Below are 17,578 nucleotides of genomic sequence, written 5' to 3'. Positions count from 1 at the left end.
ACAGTGGTGAAAATAAGTAACCTGAATCCACTTCCAGATGCGTTTTTCTAGAAAATGTCTCCCTTCTTTTTTATAACAACCAATGCAATGGGAACCTTGATAGATACTGGTACAGGAAAATAAATAAAGCAATAACAGTGATGACAAAAACCATCAATGAAAGACATTCTGGGGGCAACTGGGGAAATCTGAATGTGGCTTGGATATTAGATGATAGCATGGAATTACTGACAATCTTCCTAGGTGTGATAATGGTATTGTGGTTCCTCTTAGGAGATGTATGCCGAAGTATTTGGGGTGAGGTATCATGTTGTCTGCAACTTATTCTCAACAACAAAATACTTTTTTTTCACTTACTTTTCAACAAAAACAAAACTAAATACATACAGGGAAGAGGAAAAGCAAATACAGCAAAATGTTAGCAAATGTTTAGGTGAAATGTAGAGTGTTCATTCAGCTTTTCTGCACATATAATAATTTTAACAAAGAGTTGGGGCAACAAAGAGAAGTCTACCAAAAAAAAAAAAAAAAAAAGGAAGGTTGGAGGGGAGGCAGGAAAGGAGAAAGAAAAGGGCCACTGCCAAGAATTTTAGCATAAATTGCACCTGTAAGTTTGGCACCTAAGGACGTAATTCTTCCAAGCCTCTCTTGGGCCATAATGCCTCTTCTCAAATTTCCAGTTTTTGCCTTCCATGTTTGCAGACTACTCATTTCTTTTGTTTGTTTTTGCCAGAGAAGATGGAAGCAGATTAGGAGAGGTAATGACAGGTAGCAGAAAACGCAATGCCCTGGCATTCAGGAGGCCTCTCCTACTCATTCAGTCTGTGACCTTCCCCACACCAATTACAATCTGTAAAATCAGGGGGCTTTCAACAAGATCCGTAGTTTTCTCCCAATTTCTCTTTCAATATACTAATTTTTCATTCCATTCTAATGTTTATTTTTCTACTGAGTGATTTAAAAACATTTCCATGACTTTTTCGGTTTTCAAGACTTCTAATTGGTTGTTTTTCATATTCACATGTTGTTGCTTTGATTCTGTTTTTCTTTCACAAAATTTTTTCTTCTTTCATAATGAATGTTAATCTTAATTATACTATTTAAAGTATTTTTTGCATTGTTTATTTATTTAGAGATAGTATCTTGCTCTATTACTCCAGCTGGAGTGCTGTGGCATGATCATAGCTCACTACAGCCTCAAACTCTTAAGCTCAAGCAATCCTTTTGCCTCAGCCTCCCAAATACTGGGACTCCAGGCATGCACCACCACACACAGCTAATCTTTTATTTTTGTAGAGACAGGACGAAGTCTCATTATGTTACGCAGGCTGGTCTCAAACTCCTGGGTTCATGTGATTCAACTGCTTTGGCCTCCCAAAGCAGTGGGATTACAGGTATGAGCCACCACGCCTGGCTGAATTTTATTATATGAATTTCATCTTGGGCAAATTCATCTGTAGGTTGTTGATTGTGCTGGGTGAATTTTGTAGAATTATGTTTTTCATTTGCAGGCTCACTTTACTTACTGTGAGTTGGAAAGCTGTCACACATCAGTTCCCACCTGGTTGATCCCTGCTTTTCAGTGTTTTTTTTTTTTTTTTTTTTTTTTTTTGAGACAAGAGTCTTGCTCTGTCACCCAGGCTGAAGTGCAGTAGGGAGATCTCGGCTCACTGCAACCTGTGCCTCCCAGGTTCACACGATTCTCCTGCTTCAGCCTCCTGAGTAGCTGGGACTACAGGTGCATGCCACCCCACCTGGCTAATTTTTGTATATTTAGTAGAGATGGGTTTTCACCATGTTGACCAGGATGGTCTCGATCTCCTGACCTCGTGATCCACCTGCCTTGGCCTCTCAAAGTGCTGGGATTACAGGCGTGAGCCACCACGCCCAGCCCTCAGTGGTTTTACAGTAGCTTCCCCCAGGTACACAAGAGTCTCTAAACCAAAACCAGGTATTATATTGGCAATAGGGATTTCTTGCTCTGCTGTTTCTGGGGCTACTGCCAGTCCAGTCACTAAGTCAGTGGTTGGCTTGGTTTACTTCTTGGTCAGAGGCTGTGTCTCTGTCCTGCTAACTCCTCAGGTTGGGGGCCTTAAATATGCTTCAGGCAGCAGGGGTAGCAGGTTCCTCCCCCTTTCACTGTTAGCAGGGGAGCCACAGCCTAGCATGTATGGTTTCCATCTGTGGGCTTGGCTCCAGTCCACTATAAATGGCACACTTTTAGTATCCATGACCCACAGCGGGTGAACTTCCTACCACTTCTGCCTGTTTCTGGGGCTAGTGTACAGCCAGCATATCAAGGGCTTGAATGCTCTGTGAGGCTGTTCCATTTCTGATCTGTGGAGTTATTTATCTTGTTTTAGAGCTTGTAAGTATCTTTTCATTGTGTCCATTAGTATTTACATATCAGTGGTTTGTGTTTGGAGCACAGTGAGTATCATAAGCATGAATTTACATTATTGCTGTGATTAGAGTTCATCTATAAGAACATTAAGCTTTTTTTTTTTTTTGAGACAGTCTCCCTGTAGCCCAGGCTGGAGTGCAGCCGCCTGATCTTGGCTCACTGCAACCTCCACCTCCCAGGTCCTGGTTCAAGCAATTCTCCTGCCTCAGCCTCCTGAGTAGCTGGGCTTACAGGCACATGCCACCATGCCCAGCTAATTTTTGTATTTTTAGTAGAGACGGGGTTTCACCATGTTGGCCAGGCTGGTCTTGAACTCTTGACCTCATGATCTGCCCACCTTGGCCTCCCAAAGTGCTGGGATTACAGGCGTTAGCCACCGCGCCTGGCTCCAGAACATTAAGCTTTTAATGTTTTTCTTTCTTCCATTAAGTTTTTGAGACCAATTTCCTTAAAGACCAGAGTTCTTTCATTTATTTATTTCATAAGCATTTACTAAGTGCCAGCTATGTGCAGGTACAGTGTAGCAGATGTTATTTTCCAAAGATAACTGTATTAACCTATATCATATCACACATCCTGGTTTTACACTGTGCCAATGACAATCTTCTAGTAAGGGGTGGGGTACTAGGGTGGACCTTCCTGCTTAAATCAATAGAATGAGTCAGAAGTGATGCCGTGTTACTTCCGAAGCTAACTCATAAAAGCCAACATGGCTTCTGTGTCTCCTTCTCTCGGGAAGCTGGATCTTGAAACCCAGCTACCATATTATGAGGAAGCCCAAGTCACACGTAGAGGCCATGTTTACATGTTCTGGCCAACAACCTCATTATGCCCCCAGCTGAAAGCCAGCATCAACTGTCAAGCATGTGAATGAAGAAAACCTCCAGCTCTCAGCCTTTGCGTCTTCCAACTGAAGCCCCGGGCATCGCATGGGAGAGTCAAACCATGCTATCCCCTGTGTGAATTCCTGACATGCAAAAACTGAGAGTGACAATAAATAATTATTGCTGTTGTAAGCCAGTACATTTTGGAGGTATTTTATTATGCAGCAATAGATAACTATATACACAGGGATAGCCATCAGGGATACAACAGTGAATAAGACAGATGTCTCTGACCTCATGGAACTTGTAATTTAATGGAGAAGACAGAAGAATTGAATAAGTAATTTGAGCTCTGATGAACATTTGAGGAATAAATAGAGTGCTCTTCAAGTATCTAGCAGGAAAATTCAGGCCAGTTTGGCAGTTGAGGGTACTCTAACCTCTTATTGTGAAATGATCGCTATTTCCCACAATTCCTTCTTCCTAGCATGGTGGTTGCTCAAAAATATTGCATAACCTATTGTGGTTTGTTAAAATTAGTTTCTTTGTAGCAGTCTTCTTTCTTGTTTCCTCTGTTTTGAGAGATGAAATTATCAAGAAAGCAGGTCAAGAAATCCTAAAAGCCTTCATATAGCCTTTAAACCAAATGGAAAATTAGGCTGGGTACAGTGGCTCACACTTGTAATCCCAGTACTTTGGGAGGCTTGATTTAGCCCAGGAGTTCGAGATTAGCCTAGGCAACATGGCGAAATCCCGTCTCTACACAAAATAAAAAAATTAGCCAAGTGTGGTGGTCCCAGCTACTTGGGAGGTTGAGGCGGGAGGATTGCTTAAACCTGGGAGGTAGAGGCTGCAGTGAGCCATGATGACACCACTGCATTCCAACCTGGGTGAAACAGTGAGTTCCTGTCTCAAAAACAAAAAGTAGAAATTTAACTATTACCGTTCATTAATTTCTTTCTCTCCATGTTGCATTTACTAATGTGTATACCTGCATCCCACTGATGGGCGAGAGCTCTGTTCTAATGCTGTCTGGCTTATAAAAAGGGAGAAATATTGAAATTTTCTTCCCAACAATATTTAAGAAAGGGTGGTACAATATCCTTTCTTATTGTACCAGTTGATAGATAGTCTGTTCAGATGATATATCATGACACAGGGTCTTCACTACAGAATGTAGCAGATCTTCCAGGAGTTGTATACTAATTAGGGTTGGCAGACAAAATACAGGAAGCTCAGTTAAATTTGAATTTAAGATAAATGACAGGCAATTTTACAGTATAAATTTGTTAGGTATGTTATTTATTATCTATCTGAAATTCAAATTTAACTGGGCATCCTGCATTTTTACTTGCTAAACCTGGCAACTTTAATATAGTCCTCAGAACATGAAATAATTAGAAAACAAAACACCAACAGTGTGAGGACAAGGAAGGGACTAAAATTAACTGAGGTTTGATAAGTGCCAGAATATGGAAGTGACTCAGAGAATCCTTTTTTTCCCCCCTAGGATTTACTAATTTCCTTTTCTCCACACTCCAGTAAACTGAAAAAATCTGTTTTCACCATGCCTGAGAATTCACGTCATCAAATTGATGTGGTTAGTTCTGCCCCTTTGCTTTATCCACTGTACAAACTTTTGGTTTCTCATAGAATGAGCAAAGCAATTCACCCTTACCTCACTTTCATTGCAGCAGAACACATCTGAGAGGGTGTAGAACCGGGGATCCAGGTCAGCAATGGCAGGGGCTGGATTGAACAAGGTTTTCACTACAAAGGAATGGAAAAGGGGGTTATTATTAGTTTTCATTTTTAACATGGTGCATTTACAGACATTCAGTAGGGAAAATCCCTGAGTTCGTTTTTGTCTTCATCTGGTTAAATATCCACTTAGTTACGGATGTAGAGAAAAGTCTGAAATCTCAATCTTCACGACAGCTGGGTACCAATTCCCTGTTTCCATTTTCTTTACTTTGTACTTTACAACATTTCAGCTTCCAGGGAAAAGAGCAATATTACAGTCAACGTGATTATAGAGTTAAGGCAAAGGCAACAGGAACATTAGAGAAAAGTAAAAATGCTGTGGCATGAAAGGGCATGTGTGAATGTGAACAGGCTGGTGGACATTTTTGTGGGTTACTTTAAGTGCTTGGTTTCAAGGCTAGTTCATAAACCCATTTTCCAGGGAAGAAAAAGAGATGATAGAAAATAAACAATGAAAGGTTCAGAATTTTCCCGGTGGGAACAGTAAGCAGGAAGCTCATGTGCATATGCATATTTTGTACACCTATGTATGCCTCCCAAATATATCACAATTACTCCTGCAAACATATGCACTTACACAAAAGCTTACATTCTTGGCTTCTGTGAGCAATCTGGGAATATTAAAAAAAAGATTGAGAAAGGAGGAGGAATTCAATCAGAGGCTGGTGCTAGCTCAGACGGAGAGGCTACAAGAGAAGGATAGATGGGAATGGCAGACACAGGGAAATGAGAATATCATGGCCATTTTTCAGAGGGAGGAAAGTGAGGCTCAGAAAGATGAGGTCCTATGTCTCAGGTCATACACTGGGACACAATTAAGATGGACTCCTACTCAGGGTCCTCTGGCTTTAAGTTCAGGGTTTGGTTCACTCTAGAAAAAGGGGCCTCTCTAGGCCAGGACTCTGTCCACACCAACACATACCTCAATGCCAATTCACAATATTTTAAAACACCCTTTGGTTTGGGACTTCGTAAATGTAGATACATATATTTCAAGTCTTTAGAAATTACACTCATAGGAAGCTCCTTCTTTGTCAAAGCACTTATTCACTTGAGTACTAGATTGGTTAGTCTTCTTTTTCTCAACCCAGGTCCACTGACTTGCGTGTTAAGTAGTCTCATTTGACTATAGACCCACAGTGTAAAAATCTCTAGCTGCAGTTCTCAGAGACTTCAATAACAGTGGTTTGCAAACTTGGTTGCATATCAGCATCACTAGGAAAGCTTGTTAAAATGCATAATTTCTAGGACCGACCTCAAACCCACTGAATCAGAATCTCTGGGGGTAAGATCAGGGAATCTGCATATTCACAAGTTCTCCAGGAGGCTCTCACATAGCCAGCTTGGCACTAATACATTCCACATTCTTGGGGAGATGCTAATCAGCACGTGGCTAATGGAAACTGTCTACTGCTTCATCCTGGTGAGGACATCTAGTCTACTTCTGCACCTTCCTTGGTCTTACCTAGCATTTTGATTCAGTCAGTGGGTCTTGTCCAGTATAGGCTAACACTATTCCCACATTTTTGTTATTTCAGAATCCAGAATGTCCACCCACAGAAATTCTATGGTATATTTTTGGCTGCTCAGATTTTTGTATAGAGTTATTCTGCAGCTTAAATTAGAAAATGGATGTAAAAGCCCAGTGTAAAATCTAACCTGCTGTACAAATGTAAAGGATTATTACTGTTATTATATTGTCCTTTACAGATAGCCCAACACCCCTGCCTGTCTACCCATCTCTTCTGCCTTCTGCTGGAGTTTGTAGCCTGGTAACAGTCTCTCTCATTGGTTCTCTCACTTCTGAGAGGTCTTAGAGATGTCAATTACACATAAGGGCTCTCATTGTCCAGTATTCTAACACACTCACTTAAACTTTTTAGGTTTTCAGAACAATATACTGTTCCCAGTTTTCCTCAAGCATTAAATGGAAACAACTGCTCACCTAGTGTAATCCACAAATCTACATTCATCAGCATTTGAGCACAGATTAGAGCAAGCTACAAGTGTGGAACAACATGGTAGAGCCATTCTTAAAAGATCAATTTTTTCCCTCAAAAGATGCATGATCCTGTAATTCCTTTTCTAAACCCATCCTATAGAAATCCATAAGCATGCAAAGATGATATACAATGTTGTTTGTACAGCTCTGTTTGCAATAGAAAACATAAAAAGAAGCCTACACATTTATTAAAGGGGATTGGTTTAAAAAATTATGACATAGGCTGGGCGTGGTGGCTCATGCCTGTAATCCCAGCAATTTGGGAAGCTGAGGCGGGTGGATCAACTGAGGTCAGGAGTTTGAGACCAGCCTGACCAACATGGTGAAACTCTGTCTTCACTAAAAGTACAAAAATTAGCCAGGCATGGTGGTGCGTGCCTGTAATCCCAGCTACTCCAGAGGCTGGGGCAGGAGAATCGCTTGAACCAGGGAGGTGGAGGCTACAGTGAGCTGAGATCGCGTCATTGCACTCCAGCCTGGGCAACAAGAGCGAAACTCTGTCTCAAACAAAAGAAAAAAAAGAATTATGACACGTCTGATGTAGATCACTACAGCTGTTAAAAAGAGTAAAGTAGATCTCCGTTTATCAAAGAAAGATTTCTATAATTTATTTATAAGTGAACAAGGAAGTTTTGTACTACCCACCCACCCCATCCCCTCTTTTTTGAGATGGCTCTGTCACCCAGGCTGGAGTATAGTGGCGCAATCTTGGCTCACTGCAACCTCCACCTCCCAGACTCAAGTGATCCTCCCACCTCAGCCTCCCAAGTAGCTGGGACTAATGGGCCCATCACCATGCTTGGGCAATTTTTTTTTTTTTTTTTGGTAGAGATGAGGTTTTGCCATGTTGCCTAGGCTGTTCTTGAATTCCTGGGCTCAAGCGATCCTCACACCTTGGCCTCCCAAAATGCTAAGATTACAGGTGTGAGCCACCATGCCCGGCCTACCTTCCCTTTTTAATAAGAACAAATAACAAGCACACATAACTGTATGTGTATTTACATTTATACACTTACATAGAAGGAAAAAATGTCGGAGAGGTTTCTCACCAAACTAATGAGCCATTAGTTATAAAAAGCTGATGGCACTAAATTTGACTACAGGTTAAGTGCTGTATGAGGTAAAGACATTACTCTTAAAACACATAGTATCTGGCCGGGCACAGTGGCTCATGCCTGTAATCCTAGCACTTTGGGAGGCTGAGGGGGGTAGATCAAAAAGTCAAGAGATCGAGGCCATCCTGGCCAACATGGTGAAACCCCGTCTCTACTAAAAATACAAAAATTAGCCAGGTGTGGTGGCACGCGCTTGTAGTCCCAGCTACTTGGGAGGCTGAGGCAGGACAATCGCTTGAACCTGGGAGGCGGAGGGTGCGGTGAGCCGAGATCGTGCCACTGCACTCCAGCCTGTGACAGAGTGAGATTCTGTCTCAAAAAATACTACTACTAATAATAGTATCTTACATCAAAAAACAGGTATACTATAAACGAAATGATATAACATCTGGGTTTTGCTTCAACATAATTCAAGGTGGCAGTGCGGGGTAGGGAGCCATGAGGCAGGATACAGATAAAACAAGATTGGCCATGTGCGACAAAAACAAGTAATGGGGAAAAGACTCCCTATTCAATAAATGATGCTGGAATACCTGGCTAGCCATATGCAGAAGAATGAAACTAGACCCTTATCTTTCACCATATACAAAAATTAACTCAAGATGGATTAAATATTTTAAATGTAAGACCTCAAACTATAAAAGTCCTAGAAGAAAGCTTAGAAAATACTCTTTTTGACACTGGCATTGGCAAAGAATTTTTGGCTAAGTCCCCCAAAGCAACTGTAACAAAAACAAAAATTGACAAGTGGGACTTAATTAAACTAAATAGCTTCTGCATAGCAAAAGAAATGGTCAATAAACAGAAAACCTACAGAATGGGAGAAAATATTTGCAAACTATGCATCTGACAAAGGTCTAATATGCAGAATCTATAAGGAACTTACATAAATCGACAAGCAAAAAACAACTCTGTTAAAAAATGGGCAAAGGACATGAACAGACATTTCTCAAAAGAAGATACACGAGTGGGCCAACAAACATATGAAAAACTACTCATCGTTTCACTCATCATCAGAGAAATGCAAATCAAACTATAATGAGATACCATCTCACACCAGTCAAAACAGCTATTATTAAAAAGTCAAGGGCCAGCCGAGGTGGCTCACACCTGTAATCCCAGCACTTTGGGAGGCCGAGGCGGGCAGATCACGAGGATCGGGAGATTGAGATCATCCTGGCTAACACGGTGAAACCCTGTCTCTACTAAAAATACAAAAATATTAGCCGGGCATGGTGGCAGGTGCCTGTAGTCCCAGCTACTCGGGAGGCTGAGGCAGGAGAATGGCGTGAATCTGGGAGGTGGAGCTTGCAGTGAGCCGAGATCATGCCACTGCACTCCATCCTGGGTGATAGAGCGAGACTCTGTCTCAAAAAACAAAACAAAACAAAACAAAAAACAAAAAGTCAAAACACAACAGATGCTGGTGAGGCTGCAGAGAGAAGGAAACACTTATACACTATTGGCAGGAATGTAACTTAGTTCAGTCATGTAGAAAGCAGTTTGGAGATTGATTCTCAAAGAACTTAAAATAGACCTACCATTTGACCCAGCAATCCTATGCCTGGTACACACCCAAGGGAAAACAGATCATTATACCTAAAGGAAACATGTACTTGTATGTTAATCAGCATGCTAGTCACAATAGCAAAGACATGGAATCAACCTAGGTGCCCATCAATGGTGGACTGGATAAAGAAAATGTGGTACATATATACCATGGAATACTAGGTAGCTGTAAAAAAGAATGAAATCGTGTCCTGGGCAGCAACATAGATGGAGCTGGAGGCCATAATCCTAATCAAATTAAAATAAGAACAGAAAAGCAAATACCACATGTATTCACTTATAAGTGGGAGCTAAATATTGAGTACGCATGGACAGAAAGATGGGAACAACAGACACTACAGAGTACTGGAGCAGGGAGGGGCACAGGTTGAAAAGCTACCTATTGGGTACCGTGCTCCCTACCTGGGCGCAATACTCCCATGTAACAAATCTGCATATGAAGGCCTGGTGCGGTGGCTCATGCCTGTAATCCCAGTACTTTGGGAGGTTGAGGCAGGTGGATCACCTGAGGTAAGAAGTTCAAGACCAGCCTGGCCAACATGGTGAAGCCCCATCTCTATTAAAAATACAAAAATTAGCTGGGTGTGGTGGTGCCTGCCTGTAATCCCAGCTACTTGGGAGGCTGAGGCATAAGAATCACTTGAATCTGGGAGGTGGAGGCTGCAGTGAGCTGAGATCATGCCACTGCACTCCAGCCTGGGCGGGCAGAGTGAGACTCTATCTCAAACAAGCAAAAACAAAACAAAAACAAGTCTGCACATGTACCCCCCTGTGTCTAAAATAAAAGATGGAATTTAAAAGTAGAAAAAAAAGACTGGCCACATGTTGGTAACTGTTGAAGCTAAATGATAGTATATATAGGTTTACCATACTATTCTCTGTATGTCTATATATATTTGAAATTTTCCACAATAAAAACAAATTTTAAGGAAAAAATTACATTAAAATTTAAGTATCAATTGCTAGAATAAGGAATTCCATAATTTTACTGTAAATACTGTATAAAAATCAACCTTATTTGCCCGTACTTTACTGAGGGACAGCATTCTTCAATAGTAACTGGATACATAGGCTTAGAGTCTGACTGGTAACTAAATTTAGGGGAAAAGTGTAAATGCCATAAAGAAAGCATTCTTCTCAGCTTGTGCTACCACAAATGAGCATACTCCACCATGATGAAAGAAACATAAATTAGTAGATGCAGTTAATCAAAGAAGAATGCAAATCTGTAATAGACAAGGTGGAAGCCATGATGTCATCCTGGGACCAGGCAGAGCAAGAGAACACAGAATGTACCATGGAGTAACTTGGAGTTGCAGAGGTGACTGGCAGCACCCAACAGTAATTATTATTAATTACAGTGTCAGATGAACTAAACTCCTAGTTATCTTAACTGCATGTTAATGGATAGCACAATAATGTCAATAAGGAACTGGTGAGGCCTGGAGGAGCAGCTGTATAGGCTAAAAGGCAGGAAAATGAGGCAGAAACTCTTTATGGTGTTGTCACGGAGGGCAGGGGCTGGACAGTTAGGAAGGCCCTAATTATTAGCTCAGAGAAACCGGGGAAGAAAATCACCCTGAGTGAAGACACTGTGAGCATGTTGGGACACTCAAAATACTGGCTGTGCTGTCCATTACTCTAGAGGCTCTTTTCTGTGACTTGAGCAGCAAAAACACTCAAAGCTTGGGCTATGTGCTGGACAATGTCATTGTGAAAGTCTGAATGGCCAGATAAGAAGTTTTGTTTGCCAAAGGCAAAAGGACTGAAGTGGCATTAAAAGATACTTTGTATCATACTGATAATTTAACTTTGGCAATTTTACAATCTCAATTATTTATAATTGTTTATGTACTGTTCCATTTGCTTGGAAATGGATATACAGACCAGAACCAACATGCATAATTTCATCACAAGCAGCTGCAGCATTGGCTTTTCAGTGGGCCTACTTCATAGCTTCGTGGCCTGGTGGGGATGGGGGGCGCTATACAGGGCTACTGATTTTTGGTGTTGTAGCTACTATGTCTTTAAAATCAATGCTTTCATTTTGATAAGAGACAGAGAGTTTTGAGACAGTATATTCAAAGATGTAGGGATCTTTTCCTCTGGATTTTCATAACTGATATATTAGCATAATCTAGTTATGCAATGTGCTTAATTCAAAATTCACTACCTGTAAGCAGTGAAGATAATGGAACTGTGATAATAAAACCCATAGATGATGATGACGATGAAGACTTTATCATCCTTCTTGAAGACGGAATAATGCTGTTCAGCACATAGGCAGCTTCCTGGGGCAGTGGGTATGGTGCTCAATGCTCAAGAGATCATTAAGCCCACTGTGCTCTGGGATCAGTCCAAAGTGACATGAAAGAACTGTGAGAGCTGTCAGCCCAATTCTGGTTTCACAGAAGAAAATGACGTCCAGAGTGAGGAACTGACTTACTTGATTGAGATCCCCCATTTGCTGATTGATTATGAATTTAAAGCCATATTTCACGATTCCCAAACCAATGGTCTCCTTTCATTATACCACTCTTCTTCCTTTTTTTTTTTTTGAGATGGAGTCTCACTCTGTCACCCAGGCTGGAGTGGAGTGGCGCGATCTCGGCTCACTGCAAGCGCCGCCTCCCTGGTTCATGCCATTCTCCTGCCTCAGCCTCCCGAGTAGCTGGGACTACAGGCACCCACCACCATGCCCGGCTAATTTTTTTGTATTTTGAGTAGAGATGGGGTTTCACCGTGTTAGCCAGGATGGTCTCGATCTCTTGACCTCATGATCCACCTACCTCGGCCTCCCAAAGTGCTGGGATACCACTCTTCTTGCATATGAGAATGATGATGCATTACACACACACGCACACACACACACACACACACCCTCCTCATGGTATAGAATCTAAGCTGCATCTGGCCAATATCTACCAAATAGGGACCAGCTGACTTGGCCAGAGAAAGCCACCAGACTGGAGGAGTAATGGACAGATGAGTGTGTGTGCTTGTGTGCATGTGTGTTTGTGTGTGTGTGTGTATGTTCTACTGGGGTTACAGTGCTGAAAACACTGTAGAGCCTCTTCTCTGTTTCTTGAGCAGCAAAAACACATAAAGCTTAGGCCACGTGCTGGACAGTGTTAAAATTTATGGACTTGACTTTTCTAGAGATACTCTTCATAAAGGCTCAGTTTGTTGGAATCAATGGGTTGTGGCAGTTTAAAGTGTGGTTTAAACTAGGAGACAGAACTTGGGTCTTAGAGTCTGAAATCGTGGTTTCTTCAACTTAAAGTGCGACACTGTTTGAACAAATGACTTAACCTCTCAGTCTCAGTCTTCTCACCTTTAATCTGAGAGAACAATGCCTGCCATATCTTTGTCATAAGGTTTTTCTGAGGGTAAAATGTGTACGAAAGTACTTTTTAAGATGTAAAGTACATATAAATGCATGGTATTACTATTTCTGCTCTTATTATATAAGGAAGTTCACGCAGAATTAATACCAAGGCATGCTGGCTCTTAATAAAAGTGTGAAGTAGGCCAAGTGGTCTGTGGCCCACTGTCACCTACCCCCCTTCCTGCTGTGCTGGGTCCTCCAGCTCCCAACTGGAAGAGCTACATGGAAGGTGATGGAGGAAGCCTTTCTGGACCCCACCCAATGACAGCCCCAGGGTAGGCTGCCTGCCCATCCAGATTACTCTATTCTCACCTGTGGAAGGTTAGCTCCTCAACTGTGGCTGCTGTATCTTTCTCTCCTTCACAAGCAGGGTAGGTAACAGGCAACTAGACTAGGTCAGAGGAAACAGTGATCTCTGAGCAGCAAGGGATAGTAGGAAATAAAGAGAAGTTACATGAGAATGCGCTTTGATCTATACAAAGAAAGACAAGAGCAGGAGCAGGGTGGCACCCTGTATTCACATCACTCTGCTGAGATGGGCATGGTGCAGAGAATGCGTAACCATAAGCATTAGACTTTACTGTGACACTCCGAGAAAATGGAACCAAATGGGTTTTGGCTTAGAATTCTTTCTGACAGCTTCATGTCCATTAAAAATACACTAAATGTCAGGGAAAATTTACCACAGCATGTTGTTTTGCCAAGAGGAAAATTTGTTAAATCAGGACGAACATTTTAAAATTCTCCACAAAATCACTTCAGTGACTTATTTTCCATTTATTTCTATGTAGAACACTATACACTTTGGGAGAAATCACTTATATAAACACACACAGACACACACACAGTTCTTTTTCTTTTTTATTTTTAGTTTTGTATCTTGAGAAATAGTCAGTGTGGTTCTCTATTTTATTCTTTAAAAAAATCACAGAACTATTGCCACGATATCAAGAAGTCATCATGTTAGAGTGGCTACTATTTATTTTGATTTTTTTCACCAAATGATGCTTGATCAGGATATTATCCTAACTTTAAAGAGAGAAGTGGATTGAAGAGAAAAAAATTGGGATTTACCACCATGTACTACACCATGCTTGGCATCCTATTTTATTTTATTCCATCCTTAGAACAATTCTGCAGATGGAGTATTTCTATATGCATTTTACTGAAAAGGCTCAGACAAATCAGGTAATTCTGCTAGGACCACGAAGCTGACAAGGGACAGAAATGGGATTCTAATTCAGAAGATGCTTTCCCCACTAGTCAGTGGTGAAAAAGAAGCAAACAAAGAAATCATCTGGATTTTTAAAAAGCCTGTTATTTGCTGGAGGCGAGAAAAGAGGAGTGAGTGGGAGAAAAGATGAATCAAGATTAGCTACAGGTTGATAACTGGAAGCTGGGTGATGGATTTCACTGTACAATTCTGCTGCTTTTGTAGGTTTGAAAATTTCCAAAATCAAAAACAAAAGAGGCAATGTCAATGGACATTGATAACATAGAAAATATTACATATAAATAATCTTTTGTTGTTTATTGAAAGATGATAAAGTTTTACAAAAAGGAGATAAAACCTAATCTTCAATTCCTAGAGATGTTTGTCAAAAAGTAACTGGGCTGCCCCAGTTACTTTTGTATGTATGTATGTATTTGTATGTATGACATGCAGCTTAACCTCTGCTTCTCAGAGTAGAAAACATTTCACCACCTAGAGTGTACCTTGGACAAGGGGCTGATTCAGGGATTCTTTTTTTTTTCGAGACGGAGTCTCACTCTTGTCACCCAGGCTACAGTGCAGCAGAGCGATCTCGGCTCACTGCAACCTCCACCTCTCGGGTTCAAGCAATTCTCCTGCCTCAGCCTCCTGAGTAGCTGGAATTACAGGAATTCTAATTCTACTTGTACCATTTCTGCCAACTACATTGAAGATTTATATTGCGGGATCTCGGAAATGCTACTCATGTGTTTTTTTTACCCTGTTTGCAAGGTTTTCTAACATTATCAAGAACCACAAGATTGTGAATCTCACAGATGGAAGAAAGAATATTTTACGACAGAAAGAGTATTGCTTTGCTTAACTTAAAAGGTTAACTTTAATTAAGATGGCGATAAAAGCTTTTATAGAAAGAATGACAAATATGTATAATTACCTCCACTCCTGCGGGCCATTGTTAGGGCTTCCAAAGAAGTTGCTGGAGTTATTTCGAGCTGGCAGACCATGACTTTAGCTCTGTTAATGACATTGGCTGCTGCCCTCAGATCCTCCGTATTCAAAAGTAAATTTGCTCCAGCCACTATGACAATGATATTCTGGCCTATAAAGAAATTCCACCTATTATATTAAAACTAAACAAAGCCAAGCAAATGATATTCTGCAGTGTTATGAATACAATCGCCCTTGTAAAGTCATTACACAAAATGTGTTGTTAAGTATTAATTTTAGCATTTCTAGGTTATTCAGCTTGAATTTTGAGTTCCAAATGTATCTTTTATAATATCTCTGTAAGATGCACATTATTCTGATCACCTTAAGCAAAATCTTAAAAAGATTTTCCCAATATTCTTATATATAAAGAATATTAGTTGAGAAATGACATATAACATACTTTAAACATTTCTTTTATAGAAAATAGCTAGTATATGTATGCGGTAAAGGTTCTGAATCCTAAATGACAGATGCCATAGAGATGAATATAAATAGGAATAAACTTGTATGACACTGTAGTATGCAAGCAGTTCATGTGTGTACCCTATAGTATTCTAAAAAGTGATTCTGTCAATCAAAACACATTTTAAATATCTAACAGATAGAAAATTGTATCAGATATAGAGGAGAGAGGGATACCTGGCTTATACTATAATGGATCAAACAGAAACAGAACTAAGGAATCTGATATATTCTTATTACTTGGACCTGCTGTCTATAATCCCACCTGAATGAGGCAGGGGTGGTGGTGCATTTCATCTGTAAGGTGAACCCTTAAGAGCTGTGCTGTCCAACATGGTAGTCATGAGCACGAGCCACACATGGCCACTGAACATTTGAAATGTGGCTAGTCCTGGCTGGGCAGAGTGGCTCATACCTATAATTTCTAGCACTTTGGGAGGCCGAGGTGGGCAGATCACTTGAGGTCAGGAGTTCAAGACCAGCCTGGTCAAATGGTGAAAACCCATCTCTACTAAAATTACAAAAATTAGCTGGGCGTGGTGGTATGTGCCTGCAGTCCCAGCTACTCAGGAGCCTGAGGCGTGAGAATCGCTTAAACCTGGGAGGCGGAGGTAGCAGTGACCTGAGATTGTGTCACTGCATTCCAGCCTGGGCAAGAGTGAGTGAGACTCTGTCTCAGAAAAAAAAAAAAAAAAAAAAAGAAATGTGGCTAGTCCACTGAGGTGTGCTTCAAGTAAAATACAAGCGGATTTCAAAGATAGTACAAAGGAAATAAGGTAAAATATCCATTTATTCTTACCATTTTAAAAATTAAAAAAAAATTAAGATAAATTTTGGGGTCTCACTCTGTCGCCCAGGCTGGAGTGCAGTCGTGCGATCTTGGCTCACTGCAGCCTCCACCTCCCAGGTTCAATCAACTGTCCCACCTAAGCCTCCCAAGTAGCTGGTATTGCAGGGGTGTGCCGCCATGCCTGGCTAATTTTTTTTTGCATGTTTAGTAGAGACGGGGTTTCACTATGTTGGCCAGGCTAGTCTCGAACTCCTGACCTCATGTGATCCACCCGCCTTGGCCTCCCAAAGTGCGGGGATTACAGGCGTGGGCTACCGCACCCATCCAAGATAAATTTTTGATTACACACTGTAATGATAATATTTTGGACATATTGGGTTAAATATATGGCCTAAGTTAAATTTACCTGTTCCTTTTTACTTTTTAAAATGTGGCTACTAGACAATTTAAAATTCCACATGAGGCTTGCATTTTATTTTTATTGGACAACACTGATCTGGAGGAATGAGTTGTAGCAGGCATTTTCTGTGCTCCAGGCTGCTCGTGCTGATCTTGTACAGACATGACCTAAAATCACCTCTCAACACAGAACAAATTCTATCCTATCATCTTACCACAGATGTGTTTGTTGGCCACGAGGAAGACTTAATAAAGTGGGGATGGTTCAGCATAAACCTAACCTCAGTCCTGGAAAAATTCAAAGTTCCCACTTGCTGAAAGACAGCATCTCTCCTTCCTTTTCTTCAGTGACCTCATTTTCTCTGTTGGAGTCAGCTGCTGCTTCCATGTTGCTGTCTCCCAGATCCAAATTTTTGGCCTGGCCTTAGCTGCTAAGCAGCAAGCCCAAGACTATAGCTGTCTGATGGATAATGCCATATGGCTAGCTTATTCATGCCTCAAATTTAACTAGTCAAAACTAAACTCATTACTTTATCTTGCAAACTCACTCCTTCATTGAAAGGAGCTGATTGTCCCATCTCTGTGTATTTGTCCTAATTCTTCTATTACCACCTATACTCTTGAGGGCATTACCGTACACTGTAAACCAGGCAAGGTC

General features: G+C 41.0%; 1 protein-coding gene across 7 annotated transcripts in view; it reads right to left on the bottom strand.

The window, feature by feature from the left end:
- The window catches only part of RBKS (ribokinase), a 110,553-nt gene that overhangs the window by 47,862 nt on the left and 45,113 nt on the right, over window positions 1-17,578 (bottom strand). For all 7 annotated transcript variants that reach the window (XM_004029034.5, XM_055377656.2, XM_055377658.2 and 4 more), the window contains exons 5-6: window positions 15,214-15,378; window positions 4,907-4,998 (exon numbers count right to left, since the gene is read on the bottom strand). In XM_004029034.5, the coding sequence (XP_004029083.3) occupies window positions 4,907-4,998; window positions 15,214-15,378 (257 nt within the window). The remainder of the gene's footprint in view (window positions 1-4,906; window positions 4,999-15,213; window positions 15,379-17,578) is intronic.

The sequence above is a fragment of the Gorilla gorilla genome, chromosome 12, assembly GCF_029281585.2.
Source record: "Gorilla gorilla gorilla isolate KB3781 chromosome 12, NHGRI_mGorGor1-v2.1_pri, whole genome shotgun sequence".
Lineage (NCBI taxonomy): Eukaryota > Metazoa > Chordata > Mammalia > Primates > Hominidae > Gorilla > Gorilla gorilla.
Note: the sequence above shows the minus strand (reverse complement) of the source record. Positions and strands in the feature narration are given on the sequence as shown.